The 24,924-nt window shown below is 36.3% G+C and overlaps 2 protein-coding genes across 2 annotated transcripts; one reads left to right on the top strand and one right to left on the bottom strand.

The window, feature by feature from the left end:
* Positions 1 to 85: 85 nt before the first annotated feature.
* On the bottom strand, positions 86 to 15,423 carry LOC125659030 (short/branched chain specific acyl-CoA dehydrogenase, mitochondrial-like). The gene is made up of 11 exons (XM_048890559.2): positions 15,295 to 15,423; positions 13,778 to 13,973; positions 12,807 to 12,907; positions 11,815 to 12,021; positions 10,899 to 11,069; positions 10,317 to 10,442; positions 9,076 to 9,168; positions 4,034 to 4,123; positions 1,761 to 1,898; positions 1,042 to 1,141; positions 86 to 944 (listed from the first exon to the last, which is right to left on the bottom strand). Exons 1-11 carry the CDS (start codon positions 15,313 to 15,315, stop codon positions 862 to 864), a joined length of 1,326 nt encoding a protein of 441 aa, XP_048746516.1. The 5' UTR covers positions 15,316 to 15,423; the 3' UTR covers positions 86 to 861.
* LOC125659043 (glutamine amidotransferase-like class 1 domain-containing protein 3, mitochondrial) lies at positions 15,369 to 24,924 on the top strand. The gene is made up of 7 exons (XM_048890585.2): positions 15,369 to 15,543; positions 16,469 to 16,521; positions 16,763 to 16,873; positions 21,064 to 21,183; positions 22,688 to 22,780; positions 23,401 to 23,557; positions 24,611 to 24,924. Exons 1-7 carry the CDS (start codon positions 15,424 to 15,426, stop codon positions 24,737 to 24,739), a joined length of 783 nt encoding a protein of 260 aa, XP_048746542.2. The 5' UTR covers positions 15,369 to 15,423; the 3' UTR covers positions 24,740 to 24,924.

The following is a 24,924-nucleotide window of genomic DNA, read 5'->3' as shown; positions in this document are numbered from 1 at the left end:
TCTACATACAACTACAATCAAATGAACAGAACAACCTGAGCAGTTTGAATTTACTCCGACTGTTATAGAATGAAAAAGTCAGTCAGTGAGATTACTTTTATTACACAAAAACAAAACAAATAACAATAAAATAAAAGAAATTATCAAACTACACATAGAAGCACACATTACGATGTAGGTTTGAGGACTTTAACAAGATACGAGAGTGTTTATGTGTATATCTGAATAAATAACATGACATCCTACAGCTAATCTCATTGTAAATACTGATTCCATGATGATCAATGGTAGAGCATTTCATCAACATCGTCTGCCTAGTTGTGTAATATCCCAGTTCTTCCATAAAATGCTGGTGTCAATGCTGATCACAAAAGCACAGGAAACTAATTATGTATTCAGGTTCAAAAGATCTATAACATCTGTACAAAATTCCAGGTAATTTTGCTGTGTTTGAAATGTACTTTTTTGGCAGATCATCTGAGATGATAAAAATTTGCCAGATAAGAGTGTCAAAATATCCACTCCTACGAATGAAATATATATGCATGAAATAAAAATCCATCAAATAATAAAGTGTTATCATTTTCAACTCTTCTTTTGCGTTTTGAGGAAAACTCCAACAATGATATTCCACACACAGAAATTGCCTGATGTATGGTCCTCTGTAGTTAGTGGTTAGTGTTAGAGTCTGACCACAAGCGTCTGCATATCAATCAACATACTGTATATGTGATAAATAACCTAGAAATTATTCTGTGTTCAATATTCTCTTAATCACAGTGAATGAAGACTTCATAAATGATCAACGAATTAAATCCCAATATCTTTTGTTCGTTAGAGTGAAGTTCACTGTGAGCTATCTCATTTCCCAGAAAACCCCTCCGCCTCCAAGCATTTGGCAATCGTGTTCAACTGAATGTTTGATGTACCTTCATAAATAGTGCCTGAAATAAGGAAGTACAGAACAATAGAAAAGGTAAATGCTAATGTTCGAGATTAATCTCGCAGTTCCTCATTTATTGAATCTTGGGGACCACTCACCCACTTTACAGTCCCTGTAGAACTTTTCTATTGGATAATCCTTTGTAAATCCAACCCCTCCCATCCACTCAATGCATTTAGATGTTGTCAACGTCGCCAACTGCAAACAAAGTTACAATAGAATGTTCACTAAGTAAGTTACTCAGTATACAGTAAACCATGGTTATAGAGAACTTCCTGGGCCAGTAAAAAACAGTTCATTATAACCAAACTTTGGTATACAGTAAAACACAGATATAATTAACCTCCAGGGCCAACCAAAAACAGTTCATTATTGGAAAACTTCATTATACAGTAAAACACAGTTATAGTGAACCTCCAGAGCAAGCCAAAAACACTTCGTCATAACAAAGAAAGCATTTATTAGTATACTGCAAAACATGGTTATAGCGAACCTCCAGGTCCAGTGAAAAACAGTTCATTATAACCAAAAGTCGTTAAATCCATTAAAAGTTTCGTTACTTTCCTCTCATTTGGGAATGAATATCACTTGCAATAAGTAAGAATAAATTATAAAAGTGTTCAATATAAACAGGTTTTACTGTACTATTACACACTCAGTCACTTCACAGAATTGAAATGTACTCTCTCTTCACCCATACATTTGTAGTGTTACTTTGATGTGAGTGAAAAATTACTTTTAACTCGGCACTTTAAACTATCATTTGTGATAAATCATCCATTCCACATCACTTCTTCGTATTCAATATTTGCTGTACCTCTGATGCATATAATTTTGCCATTGCTGCTTCCTTCAGAAATGGTTGTCCGGCCTCCTTCTTCCTTGCTGCATTGTAAACAAGTGCTCTGCACGCCTCGATCTGCATGGCCACGTGAGCTATCTGATGCCTCATAGCCTTAAATCACAAAAATCACAAAGTGGGTTATAAAGAAAGATCTCTCCTCCTCCTCCATTACAAAATAGACATTACACTGATATTTTGTAAATCTGAAATTTAAAATGATTCTTTTCTAAATATGGTGGGGTTTTTTTTGGGGGGGGGGGGGGGGTGGTGGTCAACAATTCACAAAGCATGTTCACATATATATATATATAACAAGAGATGTTTGTAAAACACATATGCCCCCCATGGTGCAAAATTGAAAAGGGTTATACACACACACATCATTTAATTGAGAGTAGTATCATCAATTCAAAATATTGAGCAGACAATATCTTCCTATGTCAAGAGTGGATTCACCATGTGACCTAAAACTCAATAGGGGTCATCAACTCCTGAAGATGTACCAGTGTACCAAGTTTAATGTCTGTCAAGCAAAGGGTTCTCAAGATATTGAACGGACAGTATATTCCTATGTCCAATTTGACCCTTGACTTTTGACCATGTGACCTTAAAATAATTAGTAGTCATCTTCTCCTGAAGATGTACCAGTGTACCAAGTTTGATGTCTGTCAAGCAAAGGGTTCTCAAGATATTGAGCGGACAGTATATTCCTATGTACAGTTTAACCCTTGACCTTTGACCACGCAACCTCAAAATCAATAGGTGTCATCTTCTTTTGAAGATGTACCAGTGTACCAAGTTTAATGTCTGTCAAGCAAAGGGTTCTCAAGATATGGAGCAGACAGTATATTCCAATGTCCAGTTTGACCCTTGACCTTTGACCATGTGATCTGAAAATCAATAGGGGTCGTCTTCTCCTGAAGACGTACCAGTGTACCACGTTTGATGTCTGTCAAGCAAAGGGTTCTCAAGATATTGAACGGACAGTATATTCCTATGTCCAGTTTGACCCTTGACCTTTAAACATGTGACCTCAAAATAAATAGGGGTAATTTTCTCTAGAAGATGTACCAGTGTACCAAGTTTGATGTCTGTCAAGCGAAGGGTTCTCAAAATATTGAACGGACAGTATATTCCTGTCTAGTGTGACCCTTGACCTTTGACCATGTGACCTCAAAATCAATAGTGGTCGTCTTCTCCTGAAGTCGTATCAGTGTACCAAGTTTGATGTCTGTCAAGCAAAGGGTTCTCGAGATATTTAACGGACAGTATATTCCCATGTCCAGTTTGACCCTTGACCTTTGACCATGTGACCTAAAAATCGATGGGGGTCATCTTCTTCTGAAGATGTACTGGCATACCAAGTTTGATGTCTGTCAAGCAAAGGGTTCTCGAGATATTGAATGGTCAGTATATTCCTATGCCCAGTTTGACCCTTGACCTTTGACCATATGACCTCAAAATCAATAGGGGTCATCTACTCCTTAGGATGTACCAGTGTGCCAAGTTTGATGTCTTTCAAGCAAAGGGTTCTCAAGATATTGAGCGGACATTATATTCCTATGTCGAGAGTAGATTGACCCTTGACCTTTGACCTTTTGACCTGAAAAACAATAGGGATCCTGTTCTACTCATAACTAACCCACATATGAAATATCATTATCATCAAGTGAATGGTTCTCAAGATATTGAGCGGACAACACATGGTCTACAGACCGACCGACCGACAGACCGACCGACCGACAGGTGCAAAACAATATGCCCCCTCTTTTTCAAAGGGGGGCATAAAAATGACTTTGTATCATTTATAAGATGTATTATGAATGATTCACAATGCCAAACAGCAGAACAATGATTTGATTTTTTATCTCATTTGATGGCAACATAACTGATTTAACAATCCTGATCATGAAAGCAACAAAAAACTGAAATAGTTTGTGTTTACTAAAAAATCTTACATGGCACCTGAAAATGCTAGATTGTGTCATATTTAACTATCTGTGAAGAAGAAATTCATTCATAAGTATATTGAAATAAGTAACTTCATTATAAAGGCTTTTTAAGCAGAACTCTTTTCTAAAATAATATTAAGCAAATCAGCCCACAATCACCTATGTAGCACTCTTCACAATTGTTAGGATTGGTCAAAAATCGGTCATGTGGCACTCTTCACAATTGTAAGGATTAGTAAGACATCAGTCATGTGGCATAGGAATGATTAAATCAAATAAAGATGCCTCATTTACCTGAAAGTCAAAAATTCTTTTTCCAAACTGCTTTCTTTCAAGTGTATAAGGAACTGTGGCATTAAAGCAACCCTCTGACAGACCCAACATCTGAAGAAAAATTAAATATTACTGACCATTTGTAAATGATGTGTCAATGATGGTTCAAGACAAAATGTAACAATGTCACCGATAAAATTGTATGCTGAAGTATCTTCAGCTTGTTCAGGGCTTTCAACAAATTTAAAAGTAGGAGGCTGAAATGAAAAAGTAGAAGGCGATCCAATGCGAACGGCACAGCCTTATCGCACGCCGAGCTATGCTCGGCGACCTTACGGCCGGGGGTCTGGGGTAAATGACGCAAAATCCTGCATTCTGGCGGTTTCCTGGCACTTAAATGCAGTTTTGAAATTGTCATTTTTTTGCCTGAAATTTTTACTTTTGCCATGAATTTATTGTTTCATATGTGAAATTTTCTGTTCATGCAAAGACTTAAAAAATTCAACATTGCAAAGTACTAATTTTGATGAAAAATGAAAAATAAAGTGCATCAAGATAACTACATGTAATTATTTTTTGCAATGCTGTATCAATTAATTTTTAAGTGTCTTTGCTTGAATCTCTGCCACCCAAGAGTAAGCAGATTAAAGTAAAATGTAAGAAGAATATAGATCACAACCAACACCAGTTTTATATAATAAAGCATGAATATATATTATATTTATAGTTGTTCTAATTACCTGTATTGTCAGCTTTCGTTTCCTTTTTTAACGGATACATTGTATGTTATAAAAAAGTTTACATGTATTTAATCATTTTTTTATTGAATTGCAAATAAGAGTTACACTCCCAATATTTTAAGAATATTCTTCACCATTAACACAACTCTATATTTCTATTTTCATTTGGTCCCTTAAAGTCTGTTAACTGACACTGGGAGTAATATTTTTCTCCAAGACTGACATGAAACCCATTGGGACCTTTTGCTTTTGCTCACCCCAATATTATTTAAATAAAACCCAAACAATCTTTATTACAAATTAATAAATAACATTTAAATGACCTATAAGTTTATTTTTCCACAAATTCAAGTTAACAGCTACAGATTTGTTCGTAACATAGCGAATTTGTGCTGAAAAATTCTACTTTCGTTTTTATTTAATACCACGTGGGCATTTGCAAATTAAAAAGAATAGCAAGTCTGAAATCTTTCCTGATTAAATTCTGTTTTCGCTTTAAAATTGTTGATTGATATTATACTTGTGTCACTTTTACTTCTGGCCTTTTTAAAGCCGAAACTGAACAGGGTATTTGTTCTCTTCATTCCGTCAACATCATTGATTTTTACGTTCAGGACTTGTTGTTATCTTTCGGAACTTCTCGTCTGTGTTGTCACGAATTGGGTAAATCCGAGGCTTTCCGACTATTGCAATTGACGTATTATTTTCTACACCAACAGACGACCAATCAGGTGCCGGTATTTACCTGAACTAAATTTAGCGCAAGTAAACACGTTTTTACATCCTAACGGCCGCGATTTCTGAGTCTACTAAAGTTTGGAAGATGTTTAAAGTTTTATAAAAGTTTTTTTCATTGGACATACATTTTTGTCACTAAAGTAGCCGGCACCTAATGTTACTATAGGCGGCGGAAATCCGCCGGCTACCGGCTACTTTTGAAAGCCCTGCTTGTTGTAATCCTTATTGAGATTTCCTTTCGATTTTCTTTACCTGAGAGGCTATTCCAATCCTTCCTTCATTCAACATTTCTATTGTTTACCTGAGAGGCAATTCCAATCTTTCATTCATTCAACATTTTTATTGTTTACCTGAGAGGCTATTCAGTCAACATTTCTATTGTTTACCTGAGAGGCTATTCCAATCCTTCCTTCGTTCAACATTTCTACTGTTTACCTGAGAGGCTATTCCAATCCTTCCTTCGTTCAACATTTCTATTGTTTACCTGAGAGGCTATTCCAATCCTTCCTTCGTTCCACATTTCTATTGTTTACCTGAGAGGCTATTCAGTCAACATTTCTACTGTTTACCTGAGAGGCTATTCCAATCCTTCCTTCATTCAACATTTCTACTGTTTACCTGAGAGGCTATTCCAATCCTTCCTTCGTTCAACATTTCTACTGCTTACCTGAGAGGCTATTCAGTCAACATTTCTATTGTTTACCTGAGAGGCTATTCAGTCAACATTTCTATTGTTTACCTGAGAAGCTATTCCAATCCTTCCTTCGTTCAACATTTCTACTGTTTACCTGAGAGGCTATTCAGTCAACATTTCTATTGTTTACCTGAGAGGCTATTCAGTCAACATTTCTATTGTTTACCTGAGAGGCTATTCCAATCCTTCCTTCAGTCAACATTTCTATTGTTTACCTGAGAGGCTATTCCAATCCTTCCTTCATTCAACATTTCTATTGTTTACCTGAGAGGCTATTCCAATCCTTCCTTCATTCAACATTTCTATTGTTTACCTGAGAGGCTATTCCAATCCTTCCTTCATTCAACATTTCTATTGTTTACCTGAGAGGCTATTCCAATCCTACCTTCATTCAACATTTCTATTGTTTACCTGAGAGGCTATTCCAATCCTTCCTTCGTTCAACATTTCTACTGTTTACCTGAGAGGCTATTCCAATCCTTCCTTCGTTCAACATTTCTATTGTTTACCTGAGAGGCTATTCCAATCCTTCCTTCGTTCCACATTTCTATTGTTTACCTGAGAGGCTATTCAGTCAACATTTCTACTGTTTACCTGAGAGGCTATTCCAATCCTTCCTTCATTCAACATTTCTACTGTTTACCTGAGAGGCTATTCCAATCCTTCCTTCGTTCAACATTTCTACTGCTTACCTGAGAGGCTATTCAGTCAACATTTCTATTGTTTACCTGAGAGGCTATTCAGTCAACATTTCTATTGTTTACCTGAGAAGCTATTCCAATCCTTCCTTCGTTCAACATTTCTACTGTTTACCTGAGAGGCTATTCAGTCAACATTTCTATTGTTTACCTGAGAGGCTATTCAGTCAACATTTCTATTGTTTACCTGAGAGGCTATTCCAATCCTTCCTTCAGTCAACATTTCTATTGTTTACCTGAGAGGCTATTCCAATCCTTCCTTCATTCAACATTTCTATTGTTTACCTGAGAGGCTATTCCAATCCTTCCTTCATTCAACATTTCTATTGTTTACCTGAGAGGCTATTCCAATCCTTCCTTCATTCAACATTTCTATTGTTTACCTGAGAGGCTATTCCAATCCTACCTTCATTCAACATTTCTATTGTTTACCTGAGAGGCTATTCCAATCCTACCTTCGTTCAACATTTCTATTGTTTACCTGAGAGGCTATTCAGTCAGCATTTCTATTGTTTACCTGAGAGGCTATTCAGTCAACATTTCTATTGTTTACCTGAGAGGCTATTCCAATCCTTCCTTCATTCAACATTTCTATTGTTTACCTGAGAGGCTATTCCAATCCTTCCTTCGTTCAACATTTCTACTGTTTACCTGAGAGGCTATTCCAATCCTTCCTTTGTTCAACATTTCTATTGTTTACCTGAGAGGCTATTCCAATCCTTCCTTCGTTCAACATTTCTATTGTTTACCTAAGAGGCTATTCCAATCCTACCTTCATTCAACATTTCTATTGTTTACCTGAGAGGCTATTCCAATCCTTCCTTCATTCAACATTTCTATTGTTTACCTGAGAGGCTATTCCAATCCTTCCTTCGTTCAACATTTCTATTGTTTACCTGAGAGGCTATTCCAATCCTTCCTTCAGTCAACATTTCTATTGTTTACCTGAGAGGCTATTCCAATCCTTCCTACGTTCAACATTTCTATTGTTTACCTGAGAGGCTATTCCAATCCTTCCTTCAGTCAACATTTCTATTGTTTACCTGAGAGGCTATTCCAATCCTTCCTTCGTTCAACATTTCTATTGTTTACCTGAGAGGCTATTCCAATCCTTCCTTCAGTCAACATTTCTATTGTTTACCTGAGAGGCTATTCCAATCCTTCCTTCATTCAACATTTCTATTGTTTACCTGAGAGGCTAGTCCAATCCTTCCTTCGTTCAACATTTCTATTGTTTACCTGAGAGGCTATTCCAATCCTTCCTTCAGTCAACATTTCTATTGTTTACCTGAGAGGCTATTCCAATCCTTCCTTCAGTCAACATTTCTATTGTTTACCTGAGAGGCTATTCCAATCCTTCCTTCAGTCAACATTTCTATTGTTTACCTGAGAGGCTATTCCAATCCTTCCTTCGTTCAACATTTCTATTGTTTACCTGAGAGGCTATTCATTCAACATTTCTATTGTTTACCTGAGAGGCTATTCCAATCCTTCCTTCATTCAACATTTCTATTGTTTACCTGAGAGGCTATTCCAATCCTTCCTTCAGTCAACATTTCTATTGTTTACCTGAGAGGCTATTCCAATCCTTCCTTCAGTCAACATTTCTATTGTTTACCTGAGAGGCTATTCCAATCCTTCCTACGTTCAACATTTCTATTGTTTACCTGAGAGGCTATTCCAATCCTTCCTTCAGTCAACATTTCTATTGTTTACCTGAGAGGCTATTCCAATCCTTCCTTCGTTCAACATTTCTATTGTTTACCTGAGAGGCTATTCCAATCCTTCCTTCAGTCAACATTTCTATTGTTTACCTGAGAGGCTATTCCAATCCTTCCTTCATTCAACATTTCTATTGTTTACCTGAGAGGCTATTCCAATCCTTCCTTCATTCAACATTTCTATTGTTTACCTGAGAGGCTATTCCAATCCTTCCTTCAGTCAACATTTCTATTGTTTACCTGAGAGGCTATTCCAATCCTTCCTTCAGTCAACATTTCTATTGTTTACCTGAGAGGCTATTCCAATCCTTCCTTCAGTCAACATTTCTATTGTTTACCTGAGAGGCTATTCCAATCCTTCCTTCGTTCAACATTTCTATTGTTTACCTGAGAGGCTATTCATTCAACATTTCTATTGTTTACCTGAGAGGCTATTCCAATCCTTCCTTCATTCAACATTTCTATTGTTTACCTGAGAGGCTATTCCAATCCTTCCTTCGTTCAACATTTCTATGGCGTATCTGTACCCCAGGCCAAACTCTCCAAGGATGTTAGAGGCGGGGACCTGTTACAATACCATCACAATGTAATTCAATGTAACTTAATGTAATTCTATGTAACTTAATGTAATTATATATAACTTAATGTAATTCAATGTAACTTAATGTAATTCTAAGTAACTTAATGTAATTATATGTAACTTAATGTAATTCTAAGTAACTTAATGTAATTATATGTAACTTAATGTAATTCTATATAACTTAATGTAATTCAATGTAACTTAATGTAATTCTATATAACTTAATGTAATTCAATGTAACTTAATGTAATCCAATGTAACTTAATGTAATTCAATGTAACTTAATGTAATTCTATGTAACTTAATGTAATTATATGTAACTTAATGTAATTCTATGTAACTTAATGTAATTCAATGTAACTTAATGTAATTCTATGTAACTTAATGTAATTATATGTAACTTAATGTAATTCAATGTAACTTAATGTAATTCTAAGTAACTTAATGTAATTATATGTAACTTAATGTAATTCTAAGTAACTTAATGTAATTATATGTAACTTAATGTAATTCTATATAACTTAATGTAATTCAATGTAACTTAATGTAATTCAATGTAACTTAATGTAATTCAATGTAACTTAATGTAATTTTATGTAACTTAATGTAATTATATGTAACTTAATGTAATTCTATATAACTTAATGTAATTCAATGTAACTTAATGTAATTCTATGTAACTTAATGTAATTAAAAGTAATTTTTTAATTCTATGTATTGAATGTAATTTAATGTATTTTCATGTAATTTAATGTAATTACAATCTAATTTAATGTAATACAATGTAATTTTATGTCATACAATCTAATTTAATGTAATACAATGTAATTTTATGTCATACAATGTAATTTAATGTAATACAATGTAATTTAATGTAACGTAATGAAATTCAATGTAATTTTTATGTATTTCTATGTAGTTTAATGTAATTCAATGGAATTAAATGAAATTTTATGTAATTTAATGCAGTTTAATGTCATTTCAAGTAATTACAATGTAATATAAGGTAATTTAATGTAATTTTTCAATGTAATTATATGTCATTTAATGTGATTACAATGTAATTGTGTAATTAGAGAATCACCAGGGTACTTACAGTTTTCTAGATCTGACAGACTTCAATAGAGACTGACCTTGACATTGTCTAGATGTATGGGACAGGTGCTTGATGCTCGGATTCCCAGTTTGTCCTCCTTTTTCCCAATGCTCAGTCCCTCGGTTTCTCTGTCTACCAGGAACGTGGTAATTCCTTTGTATCCCTATAAATTCCTCACATCTACCTTACTTTATACAACTTCAAGTTTACAATAAAATCATTATTGATTATACAAATGTTTTAATACAAGAAAATTGAGTATTCTTTTCTAACTCTTCCAATAAGCAAGATTCAATCAGCTTCCGTACACTTTCTACTGATGCACTTTGGATCATTTTCATCAATCTCAATGTTTGCAAATTCACCACTCTGGAGGAAGGCACTTAACTTATTTTCCCAGATTTATGTAAAATTCCCTTGCAAATCTGAAATTTCACTGTATATTTTTTGACATTTTTCGAACAGATAAGTTCTCCTGTATTAATGTTTTTATTTATTACTTTTTTCAATGAATAAATTCTCCAGTAATTTTGTTTTTGACATTTTTTATTTTGTTTTGACATTCTTCAGTAATTTTGTTTTGACATTCTTCAATAAATAAGAAGACAATAAATCCTACTGCGGTTGGGTTGGCATTGACCATAACCAGAAATACTCCGGCGTGTTCAGCATTAGTGATCCAGATCTTCGTCCCATTAAGGATGAAGTAGTCTCCTTGTTTTACAGCTGCTCCCCGCATCGCAAAGGCATCGGATCCGGAATCTGCCTCGGACAAACAAAAACTACCAACCTGTTAAGTTCCCACAAAAAGAAAACATTAGCGAGAACTCTGTCTTTATTGAGAATTCTAGGAACAACAGCTTTGAGTATCTGAATTTCAATTTTATGTTCATGGTTATTTCATGTGTATAATAGAATAAATAAAATTTTATTGTATTTAAAACAAACTAGTACTTTTGTAGTTGTATGTAAATATATAGTGAACACTCTCAGATGTCATGTCAGTGAAAATGCAGGCTTGATGCATTAAATACTTCAAAATCAGTTTACTAATGAGTACTATGACTATGACAGTTTACTAATAAGTACTATAGCTGTACTATAGCTGTGGCTGTTTATTAATAAGTACTATGACTGACAGTCTACTAATAAGTACTATGGCTATGACAGTCTACTAATAAGTACTATAACAGTCTACTACTAACTTAATAAGTACTAAGACAGTTTGATAAGTACTACGACAGTTTATTAATAAGTACTATGACTTTCTAAGTAATATGACTATGACAATCTACTAATAAGTACTATGAATATGGTGTCTACTATTAAGTACTATAACTATGGTGTGTACTGATAAGTACCATAACTATATAAGTACTATGACTATGGCAGTTTATCAATAAGTACTATAACTATTTAAGTACTATGACACTATCCAGTATCCCTCACCAAAGGACTCCCAGAATCATTTCATTTCTTACTTTGCTGGAAATCAAGACTTATTAAAATAATTTATAAATTAACGTTAATGATACCATGTCGGTGGCCAGCCTGGGGAGGTATTTCTCTTTTTGTTCAGGGGTGCCCAGTTTCTTGATGAGGGTGTTTACTAGTGTATTCTGTACATCCACCATGACGCTGATGGCAGGATCGACCTTGGCCAGCTCCTCTACCACTAAGTTTGCCACAAAAAATGACGAGTTTGTTCCTCCATATTCTGCGCCAATTTCAATTCCCATCAACTAACAAGGAGTGAAGAAACCAAGAAATATTATCTACAGAATATTTGATTAAGTGAGTCATCATTTCATTTTTTTCATTACATATTTCATTGAAAAGGCAATTTTTACAAAAACATATTGTGAGGTCAATTTAGTCCAATTTTCATAATTTTTCCACTTATGCAAAATTTTTCTTTTTCTAGGATGCAAAGCAAATACGCAATTTCCGAGATATAACCTCTTCTGTGATGGAGGTACCTTCAGTATTCTGTTGAACCCTTGGGTGGGTACAAGATGTAAATATATATTTTATAGACTGGCTATGTAAATAAGGATAAAAGTTAGGAAAGCGTAGATTTTGTTTATCTCAACCGTTGGTATACATTAAATTGACTATAGATCTGTTTGAATTAGGCCATCAAATATGAAATTATCATTTATTTCCTCTTTTGCACGAGTAATACTTTTATCAAAGAAAGATGGTGATTATCAGATTTTTTAAAGCTATTTCATTACTCATAAACTTACTAAATTTGTGTGTCCCTGCAATTTGGGTGTCATCCTTCAGGAATAATACAACGCAGCGATAAGCATTTATACCTACCACGTGTGGACGAAAATATGTTTTGCGTCTCACCATGCGTAAGAGTTCAACAAAGGGAAATAACTACTGAGCACCTCAGAAATTGCGTCTTGTGAATAATTTATGAAACCATCAACATGCACGACCACTGCAAACTTTCTACAATAATTACATTTATGGAAATCTCTCATCAAACAGGGCATATTCCAACAAGTGCACTCACCCCGTTTTCAAACAATGCTTTTAGTACAGAGGGGTCACAGTGAGATTCTTCATCCATTTTCCTTACTAAAGGTTTGATCACATCTGATGCAAGCTTGGAAACTGAAGAATGACGATACAAGGTCACAGAAAAAAAAGTTATTCATCTCCTCGCATACATATATGTAGGACGCCAAAGTGTGATGGTCACGACAAAGTGCGAAGGTCTGCGCCAAACCCCGATGGTGTGACACGCCAGAGTGCGATGGTCCACACTCGTGCATCAAAGTGCGATGGACTGACATGCCAAAGTGCGATGGTGTGACCCGCCGAAATCCATTGGTTTGTAAACTACACAGTATTTTGGTACAGACTGTACAACCGTGTGTTATTTCACCAAAATATCAGTGTAAAACCCATGCACAGAAATAAGAATAAGAACTTATTTCATTACCATTTAGTTGTCATGTTATTAAACACAAAATTTTCCAATGCAAAATCATATAGAATGTTTTGTATTATAGCATATCCCAAGGAATTTATCAATTTAATACGTGTACGTCAAAGTAATATATGATCACGAATTGAAGAATATTTGGGCGGCAAAGATAGTTCAACAACAAATGTACTTTGCTGTTCTCACAATCCTCAACATTGTAAACCTTGCTGATCGTTGCTATCGTCCATGTAACATTTCTTCAGTTTTATTTTGAAAGACGTTAAGAATGATGTCACAATGATGTGACGACACAAACGTTACTGAACTCCGCACCATCGGACTTTGGCATGACCATCACACTTTGGCGTCTGTAACATTAACTAACCATCACACTTTGGCGCAGACTTATGCACTTTGGCGTGACCATCACACTTTAGAGTCTTACATAATTATATATTTTATTTTGACATTAGAGATACAATTTTATAACATGAAGAATGAGGTAATGTAAAAAGGAAATCAACTTTCAGTCAATTCAATCAACAGTGTAATACCCGACTCCTTCATCATAAGTTCCTCCTCTGAGAGCAGATCTACAGGCCTTGTTACCATAGTAACATCATCTGACTGAACCCTCTGATTGGCTGTGAGGGTGTGAAGATGTGACGTGGTTCTCATGAATCGCCTGGTCTCGCACCATGTCTTTCCGACAGGTTTTGAAGGTGCTGACTTTAATTGGTTGACAATTCCCTTCAATAAATTTCAATTCAATGATAACTGATGGTTTACCAGCAAAAGTGTATACATAACGTAAAACGAAAAATGGTGTTGCATCCCAGGATTTCTATATATGCACATCCATGAGGACATCAACTATCAACTACTAAATCATTACATCATATCAGCGGTAGACCCAGAAAAACTTCATGCAGAAGTGCGGGAGGTTGGGGATTGGGGGGGGGGGGGGGGGGGGGGGGGGGGTTTAGGTACTCGTGACTCAAGATGGCTTGCACTTTTTCTGTCCCAAACAGTGACAGTAGTTGACTGTTGCTCTGATGAATAAAGAGGTTTTTTTCCCCATGAACTGTTTTAGCTGTTGGAACAGAAACTGGTCTAGTGTTAATTCTATCTTGGCTGGTAATAACATATAGTTGTCAAATCTTAACCGCGAGTCTGCTTTTCGGGTTTTTAATGTTGATTGTAATCGTCTACTGCTTATTGCTGGAATCTGACCATCAACAACTCAGTATAGAGAAATATGAGCACTGATGTTGTCACCTTGTTTTCCGTGATGATAGGTCAAGGTTGTTCAACATTTTGGTATATTATACATAAAATGTTTCATCCTGTAACAAACACATATAAACCATTGGTATATAAAGGTACATTAACAATTTCATGCTCATTATGAACCGCCGAGGTGGTCTAGAGGTTAGAGCGTTCGGCCCCCATGCACTGGAAGGCCGGGGTTTGAATCCCGGTCGTGACAGACCTAAGTCGTTAAAACAGGTAGTGACAGTTCCATCGCCAAATGCTTGGCATCAGGTGTGAATGTCATGGGTCCTCGGAGATGACCTTAAAAACGGATATCCTGTGTCACAGTAGGTGTGGCATGCTAAAGAACCCTCATTGCTCAATGGCCATAAGCGCCTAGCATAGGCCTAAATTTTAAGCCTTTCACTGATCTTGGTGACGTCTCCACATGAGTGAAAAATTCTTGAGAGAGACGTTAAACAAGATACAATCAATCATGCACATTATGTAATATAAATAAATATACTGAAATCCAATTGTGCATGCTGTTTGTGATGCCTTAATGAGTCCTGATCCGAAAATAAATCTATTCTATTCTAGATTTATCTATTGTCTACACACCTCCCTGCATAGCCAATCTTAAGAATTTATTTACATCAGAGAAAATTCGAATTTATCTAGATATACTAACACCGTCCCAAAACCGTTCCTGTTGTATAACATGTATTATTCCGTAGAAAACAGCACCCCACCCCCCACACATATATAGCAATTTTATCGTTTGTTAGATTGTTTTCTGACTAACACATCTATTTACCCGTAAAATTGCTGTCCTCATAATTCTGACACTGACTGCACTGTTTCTGTTTACTGTGATGTGATCGACAAATCCTCGGGATCGGCATTCAACTTATACCAGGGTCACCGAAAATAGGCCTAGACGAAAATGGCGAAAATGACTACGGGACTCACAACGCTCCTAAGAAGCAGAAATTTGTCTTCTGCAAAGAAATCATTTTTGCATACTACATCGATTTTAGGTGCAAAGAATCCCAAAGTTGCATTGGTAATTTATTTTTCACATGCCATCGTATGTTCGCGATACGCCGACAGTCTTGACATGAGTCGATTGTCAGTTGCGTCTTGAAACTAAAGTGCGAAACGACTCAAATTGAAACTAATTGAAAATACGAAACCTTATCATATATACCGACTCATGCTCTGGCTTTTTTCTCAATTTTGATTGAAGGAGTTCTATTCTTCGGTGTGGTGATTAGATTTCGTGGGTTCTTTATTTTCGTGGGTACCTCAATCCCACGAATTACAGACCAGTCCACAATGGAATTCATTCATGCGTAATTTCATATGTAATGTTTCAAAGTACAGAAACCGTATCCACGAAATTACATTCCAACGGAACTGTAAAATCTTGACCCCATCCATGAAAATTTAAATTGATACCAAACCGTTGATGTATATAAGGATTTAGAACTGAGAAATTGAGATTTGCAATGACAAGATTGATGAAAATATGTTCAATGACCTATTGATGAAGTATCTGTTCAAACAATGAACATGCATGCTTTACAGATTATCCATGTCAATTTGAATATAAACTGCTGCAGTGGTCTAGAGGTAGAGCGTTCGCCCTGCATACAACTTGGAAGGTTGGGGTTCAAATCCTGGCCGCGACAGACCTAAGTCATTAAAACAGGTAGTGACAGTTCCATCACCAAATGCTTGGCATCAGGTGTGAATGTCATGGGTCCTCAGAGATTGCCTTAATATCGGTTGTCCCGTATCGCAGTAGGTGTAGCACACTAAAGAACCCTCACTGTTCAATGGCTGTAAGTGCTGAGCATAGGCCTAAATTTGAAGCCCTTCATCGATATTGGTGACATCTCCATATGAGTGAAAAATTCTCGAGACGGACGTTAAACAAGATGCAATCAATTTGAATGTATATTGTTATTAACAATTTAATTTTTCAGATATTTTCAGGCTGTGGTGTGTATGATGGTACAGAAATTCATGAAGCATCCTCGTAAGTAAATGAAGATAATGTGTAGTAAATATAATATTTTTAAAACTACAAATTTATGTGCAAGATTGATTGGTAACTTTGTTATAGTATGCTGGTCCTAATATCAATATGCCGCCTCACCCTAATCGAACACTCGTCTCGTGAAGGAGGGACTGGTATACTAGAAACTGCAGGATTAATGTAGTATGCTTGGAAAACCTTGCATAAAACTTTTTTGATAAAGTAAAACAATATTTCTTAGAGCTATGGTGCATCTTAGCCGACATGAAGCAGAAGTGGGAATATTTGCTCCAAACATGGAACAGATGCACGCTATTGATCACACGAAAGGCGAGCCCATGTCAGTGAACAGGTGATTAATCAATGATATTGTATCAATGATAATAAATAATATTCCTCAGAGTTTGAATTTTACAGGTTTTTAGCTCACCTGAGCTTTTCTGATCGCCTGTTGTCCTTCTGTCTGTAAACTTCTCATATTTTCGACTTCTTCTCCAGAACCATTGGGCCAATTTGAACCAAACTTGGCAAAAAGCATCCTTGGGAGAAAGGCTTTCAAGTTTGTTCAAATGAAGGGCCATGCCCCCTTCGAAGGGAGATAATTACAAAAATGCGAAAATAGGGTGGGGTTGTTTAAAAATCTTCTCAAGAATCACGAGGCCAGAAGAGTTGAAATTTACATGAAAGCTCCCTGGCATAATGTAGATTTAAGTCTGTTAAAATCATGACCCCTAGGGGTAGGATGGGGCCACAATAGGGGATCAAATATTTTACATACAAATATACAGGGAAAATCTTTAAAAATCTTCTTCTCAAGAACCACTGAGCCAGAAAGGCTGAGATTTACATGTTAACTTCCTGACATAGTGCAGATTGAAGTTTGTTAAAATCATGACCCCCAGGGTATAGGAAAGACCACAATAGGGGATCAAAATTTTGGATACAAATATATCAGAAAAATCCTTTAAAATCTTCTTAAGAACCATTTGGATAGAGAAGTTTACATTTACATGAAAGCTTCCTGACATAGTGCAGATTCAAATTTGTAAAAATCATGACCCCCCCCCCCCCCCCCCCCCCCCCCCTCCCCCCCAGGAGTAGGTTTGGGCCACAATAGGGAATCAAAGTTTTACATGTGAATATATATATATGTAGGGAAAATCTTTAAATATGGGCCGAGGGGATTCAGGTGAGTGATGTGGCCTATGGGCCTCTTGTTAAAGGCAAGCTCCATATAATACCATTTATTTGAAGTTACTAGATCATAGGACAGTTTTGGTATTGATACATTGTATTGAGCTATGCTGCACTGTAAACTCAAAAAAAGTTTAATCCATTCTGAATGTGCCCTTCCCATAGACTTAAAAAGAGGAGGTAATTGAAGTAAGATAGAACTTGTTGACACCCCTGCATTTTAGTTCGTCTGAGCTGAAGGCACAAGTGAGCTTTTCCTATCAAAATTTGTCCATTGTCTGTCAGCGTTGTCGTTGTCTTAAACTTTTCACATTTTCATGTTCTTCTCCAGAACCACCAGGTCAATTTCAACCAAACTTGTCACAAATCATCCATGGGTGAAGGGATTCCAGTTTGTTGAAATGAAGGGCCATGCCCCCTTCAAAGGGGAGATAATCACAAAAAATAGGGTGGGGTCATTTTAAAATCTTATTCTTAAGAACCAATAGGCCAGAAAAGCTGAAATTTACCTGAAAGCTTCCTGACAAAGTGTAGATTCAAGTTTATAAAAATCATGACCCCTGGGGGTATGTTGGGGCCACCATAGGGGGTCAAAGTCATTTATGCAAATATATAAAGAAAATCTTCTCAAGAACCACTGGGCCAGAAGAGTGGATAGATTCAAATTTGTTCAGATCATGGCCCCAGGGGGTAGGATGGGGCCACAATAAGGGGTCAAAGTTTTTCATACTGATAAATAGGAAAATCTTCCTCTCAAGAACCAATGCGCCAATTTCAATCAAACTTGATACAAAATGTCCTTAGGTGAAGGGGATTCAAGTTTGTTGAAATGAAGGGCCATGCCCCTTCAAAGGGGAGATAATCACAAAAATGCAAAAATAGGGTGAGGTCAATTAAAACTCTTCTTAAGAAACATTGGATCAGAAAAGCTGAAATTTACATGCAAACTTTCTGACAAAGTGAAGATTCAAGTTTGTAAAAATCATGACCCCTAGGGTTAGGTTGGGGCCACAATAGGGGATCAAAGTTTTACATACAAATGTGTAGGGAACAAAACTTGGCATAAAGCATCCTTAGATGAAATTGTTGATGTGAAAGGCCATATCTCTCTGCAAAGGCATATGATAACTAACAAAAACATGTAGTCTAGTTGAAGTTTGATAATTAATGAATGATTAGTCGTTACCTTTGAAAATTATTTTCTGAAGCAAGCTGCTTGTATAATGATAGTTTTGCTCAACCTTGTTTATTTGATTTAATGCTTTATTTATTTATCGAGGATTGCAAACATCCCTAGGGCTAGGAATATGCTCTCCTCTTGTTTATTGCTAGGAACTCAGAGTTTGAAATTAACAGTCGCCAACTCACCATTTGCAAGTAAATTTCCAAATGGGCAAATTAAGATTAGAGTTGAAGTTGCCCACATGGTGATAAGAAGACTTAGGAAATATTTGGTTTTCAATTTGTTCGATAATTTTGGTTTTGGTTTTTTTTTTCTTTAGAAAAAGTTTGGGATCTGCAAGGCACTTCATAATTAACTTTTAGAACCACTCCTCTGCAAAGCGCCTTAGTGATTATGAATTGCCGACAATGTAGCGATTTATAAATGGGGTCAGTGAACCCAAGAAACCAAAAAATACATACAGAAAAGAGTGATTACGATAAGACAAAAAAGCAACAGAAGTTCTTGGAATCATGGAAGATCAACCGACTGTGGCTAGAAAACGCGAAAGTGGGTATGACTTATTCGTATTGCGAGTTTATACTAGATACCTCTTCTTCAGGAAAAATGCCAGGAAACATGCTCATCTCATGCATGTGGCATGTGGTGTAGTGTTGTGGTTGGTTGATCTTCCATGATTTCAAGAACTTCCAGCTTGGAGGTCATAAAACTTTTACCATACTCAGACTGAGCCATGTTTGTTTTGCATACAACTCTGAGCAAGCTCCGAATCATACTCGAGAAATCTTGAGTATGTACTCCACTTGAGAATGAGAATGATTTAGGACACGGAGTTTGAGTATGAAAACGTGCTCAGAAAAGTTTATAACCTCCAGGCCCATTGTCTTTTTGTTTTATTGTATTCACTGTAATACTCATTAAAATTTGTGTAATGCCATCAAATGCCATGGGGTCACGATTGTTTGTTGCCGGTTGCATGTCGTATAAACTAAACCGCAAAACAAAACATGAAAACACTTTTCAAATAAAAGGTGTTCTAATTTGTGGGCGACTTAATTTTGATGTGGACACCTAGAATTGCAAGGTTCAGTAGCCCACATGGCTACCAAAAGATTCAAATTAGTTTCAAACCCCGGAAATGCTGCTCAGGTGAGCGATGTGGCCCATGGGCCTCTTGGTTTACTGTTAAGACCTTTGATCATAGGACATAGAATAAGTCACATAATTTTTATGCCCTCCTTCAAAAAAGAGGGGCATATTGCATTGTACCTGTCGGTCGGTTATGTTGGTTGGTCGGTCGATAGACCACATGTTGTCTGCTCAATATCTTGAGAACCATTCACTTAATTGTAATGATATTTCATATGTGTGTTGGTTATGAGTAGAAGAAGATCCCTATTATTGTCAAGGGTAAATCTACTCTGGACTATAGTAAGACATTGTCCGCTCAATATCTTGAGAACCCTTTGCTTGACAGTCATCAAACATGGTACAATGGTACATCTTAAGAAGATGACCCCTATTGATATTGAGGTCACATGGTCAAGGGTCAAACTGGACATAGGAATATACTGTCTGCTCAATATCTTAAGAACTCTTTGCTTGACAGACATCAAACGTGGTACACTGGTACATCTTCAGGAGAAGATGACCCCTTTTGACTTTGAGGTCATATGGTCGAAGGTCAAGGGTTAAACTGGACATCGTAATATATTTTCTCCTATATTTTAAGAATTAGTTGCTTGATTGACACCAAACTTGGTACACTGGTACAGCACAAGGAGTAGATGAGCCCTATTGATTTCTAGGTCACATGATCAATCCACTCTTGACATAGGAAGATATTTTCTGCTCAATATTTTGAATTGGTGATACTACAATCAATTAAATGATGCATGTGTATAACCCTTTTCAATTTTGCATCATGGGGGCATTTATGTTTTACAAACATCTGTTGTTGTTATACATGTTGGTATTAAGATATTGGAGACATTAAAAGTAAAGCAAATCATCTCTGTTCAGAAGAACAGTGGGCCACCATTAAAAGGATGCTTTTCTGCTTCTTCTTTCTGTGCATAAAGAAAAAGAGAAAATGGATGAAAACTCATCGAAAGAAAGACTGTTATTTCATGTTTATATTAATAATTTCATGTCATTCAAAACAGAAATGTTTTGGTGGAGTCTGCACGAATTGCCAGAGGAAAAATAGAAGATCTGAAAGACCTTAATGTGAAGGACTATGATGCTGTTATTTTTCCTGGGGGATTTGGTGCTGCAAAGAATTTGTAAGTTCACACACACATGTTCAGGTAGGGCTGACATTTGTAAGTCCACTCACATGTTCAGGTAGTAAGTCCACACACAGGTTCAGGTAGTAAGTCCACTCACATGTTCAGGTAGTAAGTCCACACACATGTTCAGGTAGTAAGTCCACACACATGTTCATGTAGTAAGTCCACTCACATGTTCATGTAGTAAGTCCACACACATGTTCATGTAGTAAGTCCACTCACATGTTCAGGTAGTAAGTCCACACACATGTTCAGGTAGTAAGTCCACTCACATGTTCAGGTAGTAAGTCCACACACATGTTCAGGTAGTAAGTCCACTCACATGTTCAGGTAGGGCTGACATTGCAGACAGGAACATGGTTTGTTTGTTTTTTTTACTCAGGGGTATTGCATGATCTCCACTAATTGGGGGGGGGGGGGGGGGGGGGGGGGTATGACTGCATACATAGAGAAATCATAGGTCAGTACTATGGCCTTATTCATTAAAACATGATTCATAGGTGTGAATTGATGCTTTTTTGTAGTGGTAAGAAAAGACTTGATACTTAGTACTACAGTAAACGATGGTAAGGTTACAATGATACCTGTATATAACGAATCTGCTTCTTATAACGAATTATTGCTACATGTATGATAATAGGACTCTCATTCCACATACAGGTGTAGCAATCCATATAATTCAAATCAGTCTTTTCATTACATTGTCTTTATATCTATACCACATTTATAGTCCTGTAAACTTTCATTTCTCTTGACTTTTATTTCATTCTGGCTGTAACATCATATAAGCAGCATATAAAATGATCCTAGCATCATACATGTATGTTTGTCACTATATGTTTTACAGAGAGTACACATGTACTGGTATAAAATGACAACAGAAACACACCTGTAATGATAAAATGACAATAGAAACACACCTGTAAAGGTCATTCTTGTGATAAAATGTTCTGTTACAGTAGGCTATGAGTATCTTCATTACGTGTAAACTCAAACAAGTATAAAGAGATGAATATACATCTGATTCAACAATTTCAAGTCTTATATCGGACAACTTTAATCAGTTTAATATTAGCTGCAGAACTGTAGCTCTCTGGAAAAATATTGGTCTGATATGTCCCAATATATTTTCAGAGAGCTACAGTTCTGCAGCTAATTTAATACTCAACTGCAAATAAAACACCACCAAAGATATTTCTCAATTTCTTTAGAAGAAACTTCTCTTATATACATGTTGATGTATTTATTTTTATAAGAATAACTAAATTATACAATTATTGACTTTTTGAGGTCAATGTGATGCTTTAGCTGTGTTTGAAGTATAATTTCACCGAGCCCAGGGGTAACTAAAACAACGTATTAACCGAGGAAATGTCAGTAATTGTTTTATTATATGATTGAAGATTTCAGTAAAAGATTTCATATGAAGTAGCTCATTGGTTAGATGCACTGTTTGGAGAACATCCATCAGTTTTACGGATATTCTTGTTTTATTCAGGAGTAATTTTGCTGTTGAAGGAGACAAAATGGCAGTGCAGCCAGCAGTGGACAAAGTAATCAAGGATTTCCACTCTGCAAAGAAACCCATCGGGTAAAAAGCATTTTCATCGCAGAACTGCCTTTATTATTAATTTTACTCCAGGGATGTGAAAAATACAGCAAAAATAGAATCCACAATAATTTTCAGAAATTGAAAAGTGAGTATCAGATGTCAACAAATATCAGTAGGATTGTGGGATCAGTAAAAGTGAGTATCAGATGTCAACAGATATCAGTAGGATTGTGGGATCAGTAAAAGTGAGTATCAGATGTCAACAAATATCAGTAGGATTATGGGATCAGTAAAAGTGAGTATCAGATGTCAACAGATATCAGTAGGATCAGTAAAAGTTAATATCAGATGTCAACAGATATCAGTAGGATTATGGGATCAGTAAAAGTGAGTATCAGAGGATTATGGGATCAGTAAAAGTGAGTATCAGATGTCAACAAATATCAGTAGGATTATGGGATCAGTGAAAGTGAGTATCAGATGTCAACAAATATCAGTAGGATTATGGGATCAGTGAAAGTGAGTATCAGATGTCAACAAATATCAGTAGGATTATGGGATCAGTAAAAGTGAGTATCAGATGTCAACAAATATCAGTAGGATTATGGGATCAGTAAAAGGACTGTTGAGTATTCTTTCACGATGCTTTTATTTTTCAGTTTGTGTTGCATTTCCCCAGTTTTAGCAGCTAAGACTATTCCCGGTTGTACTGTAACAGTGGGACAAGACACGGACACTGACGGGAAATGGCCGTACGCTGGCACTGCGGGGGCGTGTCAAAGCATGGGCGCCAAGCATGTCAACAGAGACGTGGGCGTATCCTTCATATCATGCATCTTCTGGCTACGCCTTATCAGAGTGCAAAAAGTTGAAAAGAATATATTTTTATAACCCCCCACCCACTTAGAAAAAGGGGGACCATATTGGTGTGCACATAACAGTTGGTCAATAGACAAAATATTGCTTCCTCAAAATTTCAATAACTATTCACTATCTCCTGAAATATTTTATTTTAAAGTAGGGCTTCCCTATTGGCAGGGCTTTCCTATTTTGTACACTGGTCATGGTAGCTCAGTGGTAGAGCATTTGCTTCATAGCCAACTCGTGCCAAACTTACGACATTAACATAAGTAGTGATTGCTCCTTCACCAAACGCTTGGCATTAAAAGCGATAATCACGAGTCTTTCGGATATGACCTTACAAACGGAGGTCCCGTGTGGTGGCAGGCATTTGTATATTAATGTACCCTCACTGCTATGGCCTGAGTGCTAAGCATAGGTCTAAATTTGTGGTACTTCACCTACAGCTGGAGATATCTCAATATGAGTGAAAAATTCTCGATGGGGCATAAAATAAACACAACAATCGACAATCATATTTTGTATATACATGTAGATTCTTTACGGCAAGAACTTGTTATTCCAAGAAGTTTCAACACTTGACCTTGGAGTTGGACCTACTTTTTAAAAACCTACCCTAATCATAAAACTCTGACCCAATCAATATTTCCTGAACTATTTAAATAAATCTTTCATATTTTGTATATATAGTTCTTATGGCAAGATCTCTCTTTTCATACCATAATGTGTGACCTTTGTCTTAACAGCAAGGTCATCTTGGTGTTGAGGCATCTCTGTGCTGTATAAATTCATTTTCAATTATGTTGTGATCCTTTGGGGTCACAGTGTGGGGTAAAAATTGTTCATGGGAATAAAGATTGGTAAAAAAAAAAATCTTATTAGAAATTGCAACAGCTGAACAATGGCAGGGGCCAAGATGACTCAGGTGAGTGATGTGGTCCGTAGGCCATGGGCCTTTTTAAGTTACTTCTGAAGATTTCAATCATTGATATCCTTAATAGTTCATAGGAGATAAATGTTGATTCCGACAACAAGATTGTGACTACCCCAGCCTTTATGTGTGAGACGGCTGTACACAAGGTGTTCGATGGAGTGGGCAAAATGGTGGAAGCCGTGTTGAAACTCTGCAAGTCGTGAACATCACACAAACTATGACGCTGTTGATACTTTATCACCCAAGCATAAACAGTACACGTGCATGGATTGAGATTAGTAAACCAATAAAAATGTATTTTTTCATTTGTGTGCAACTGGAGAATATTCAAGGATATTAAAGTTTGACCTTGGTGAATGCCTAACCTGTGGTCATTTTTCTCATTATC

The sequence above is a fragment of the Ostrea edulis genome, chromosome 9 (genome assembly GCF_947568905.1).
Source record: "Ostrea edulis chromosome 9, xbOstEdul1.1, whole genome shotgun sequence".
NCBI classification, from domain to species: Eukaryota; Metazoa; Mollusca; class Bivalvia; order Ostreida; family Ostreidae; genus Ostrea; species Ostrea edulis.
This window is presented reverse-complemented; position numbering and strand designations above follow the sequence as displayed.

Coding starts and splice junctions, on each gene's coding strand:
- LOC125659030 (XM_048890559.2), bottom strand. CDS start 15,315: ATGAGGACAGCAATTTTACGG. Junction 4,124..9,075: donor GGATTGGAATAGCCTCTCAG/GTAAACAATAGA, acceptor ATTTTTCTTCAG/ATGTTGGGTCTGTCAGAGGG. Junction 945..1,041: donor CTACAGGGACTGTAAAGTGG/GTGAGTGGTCCC, acceptor TCCTTATTTCAG/GCACTATTTATGAAGGTACA.
- LOC125659043 (XM_048890585.2), top strand. CDS start 15,424: ATGGCGAAAATGACTACGGGACTCACAACGCTCCTAAGAAGCAGAAAT. Junction 16,522..16,762: donor GAAATTCATGAAGCATCCTC/GTAAGTAAATGA, acceptor AATATTTCTTAG/AGCTATGGTGCATCTTAGCC. Junction 22,781..23,400: donor TCTGCAAAGAAACCCATCGG/GTAAAAAGCATT, acceptor TTTATTTTTCAG/TTTGTGTTGCATTTCCCCAG.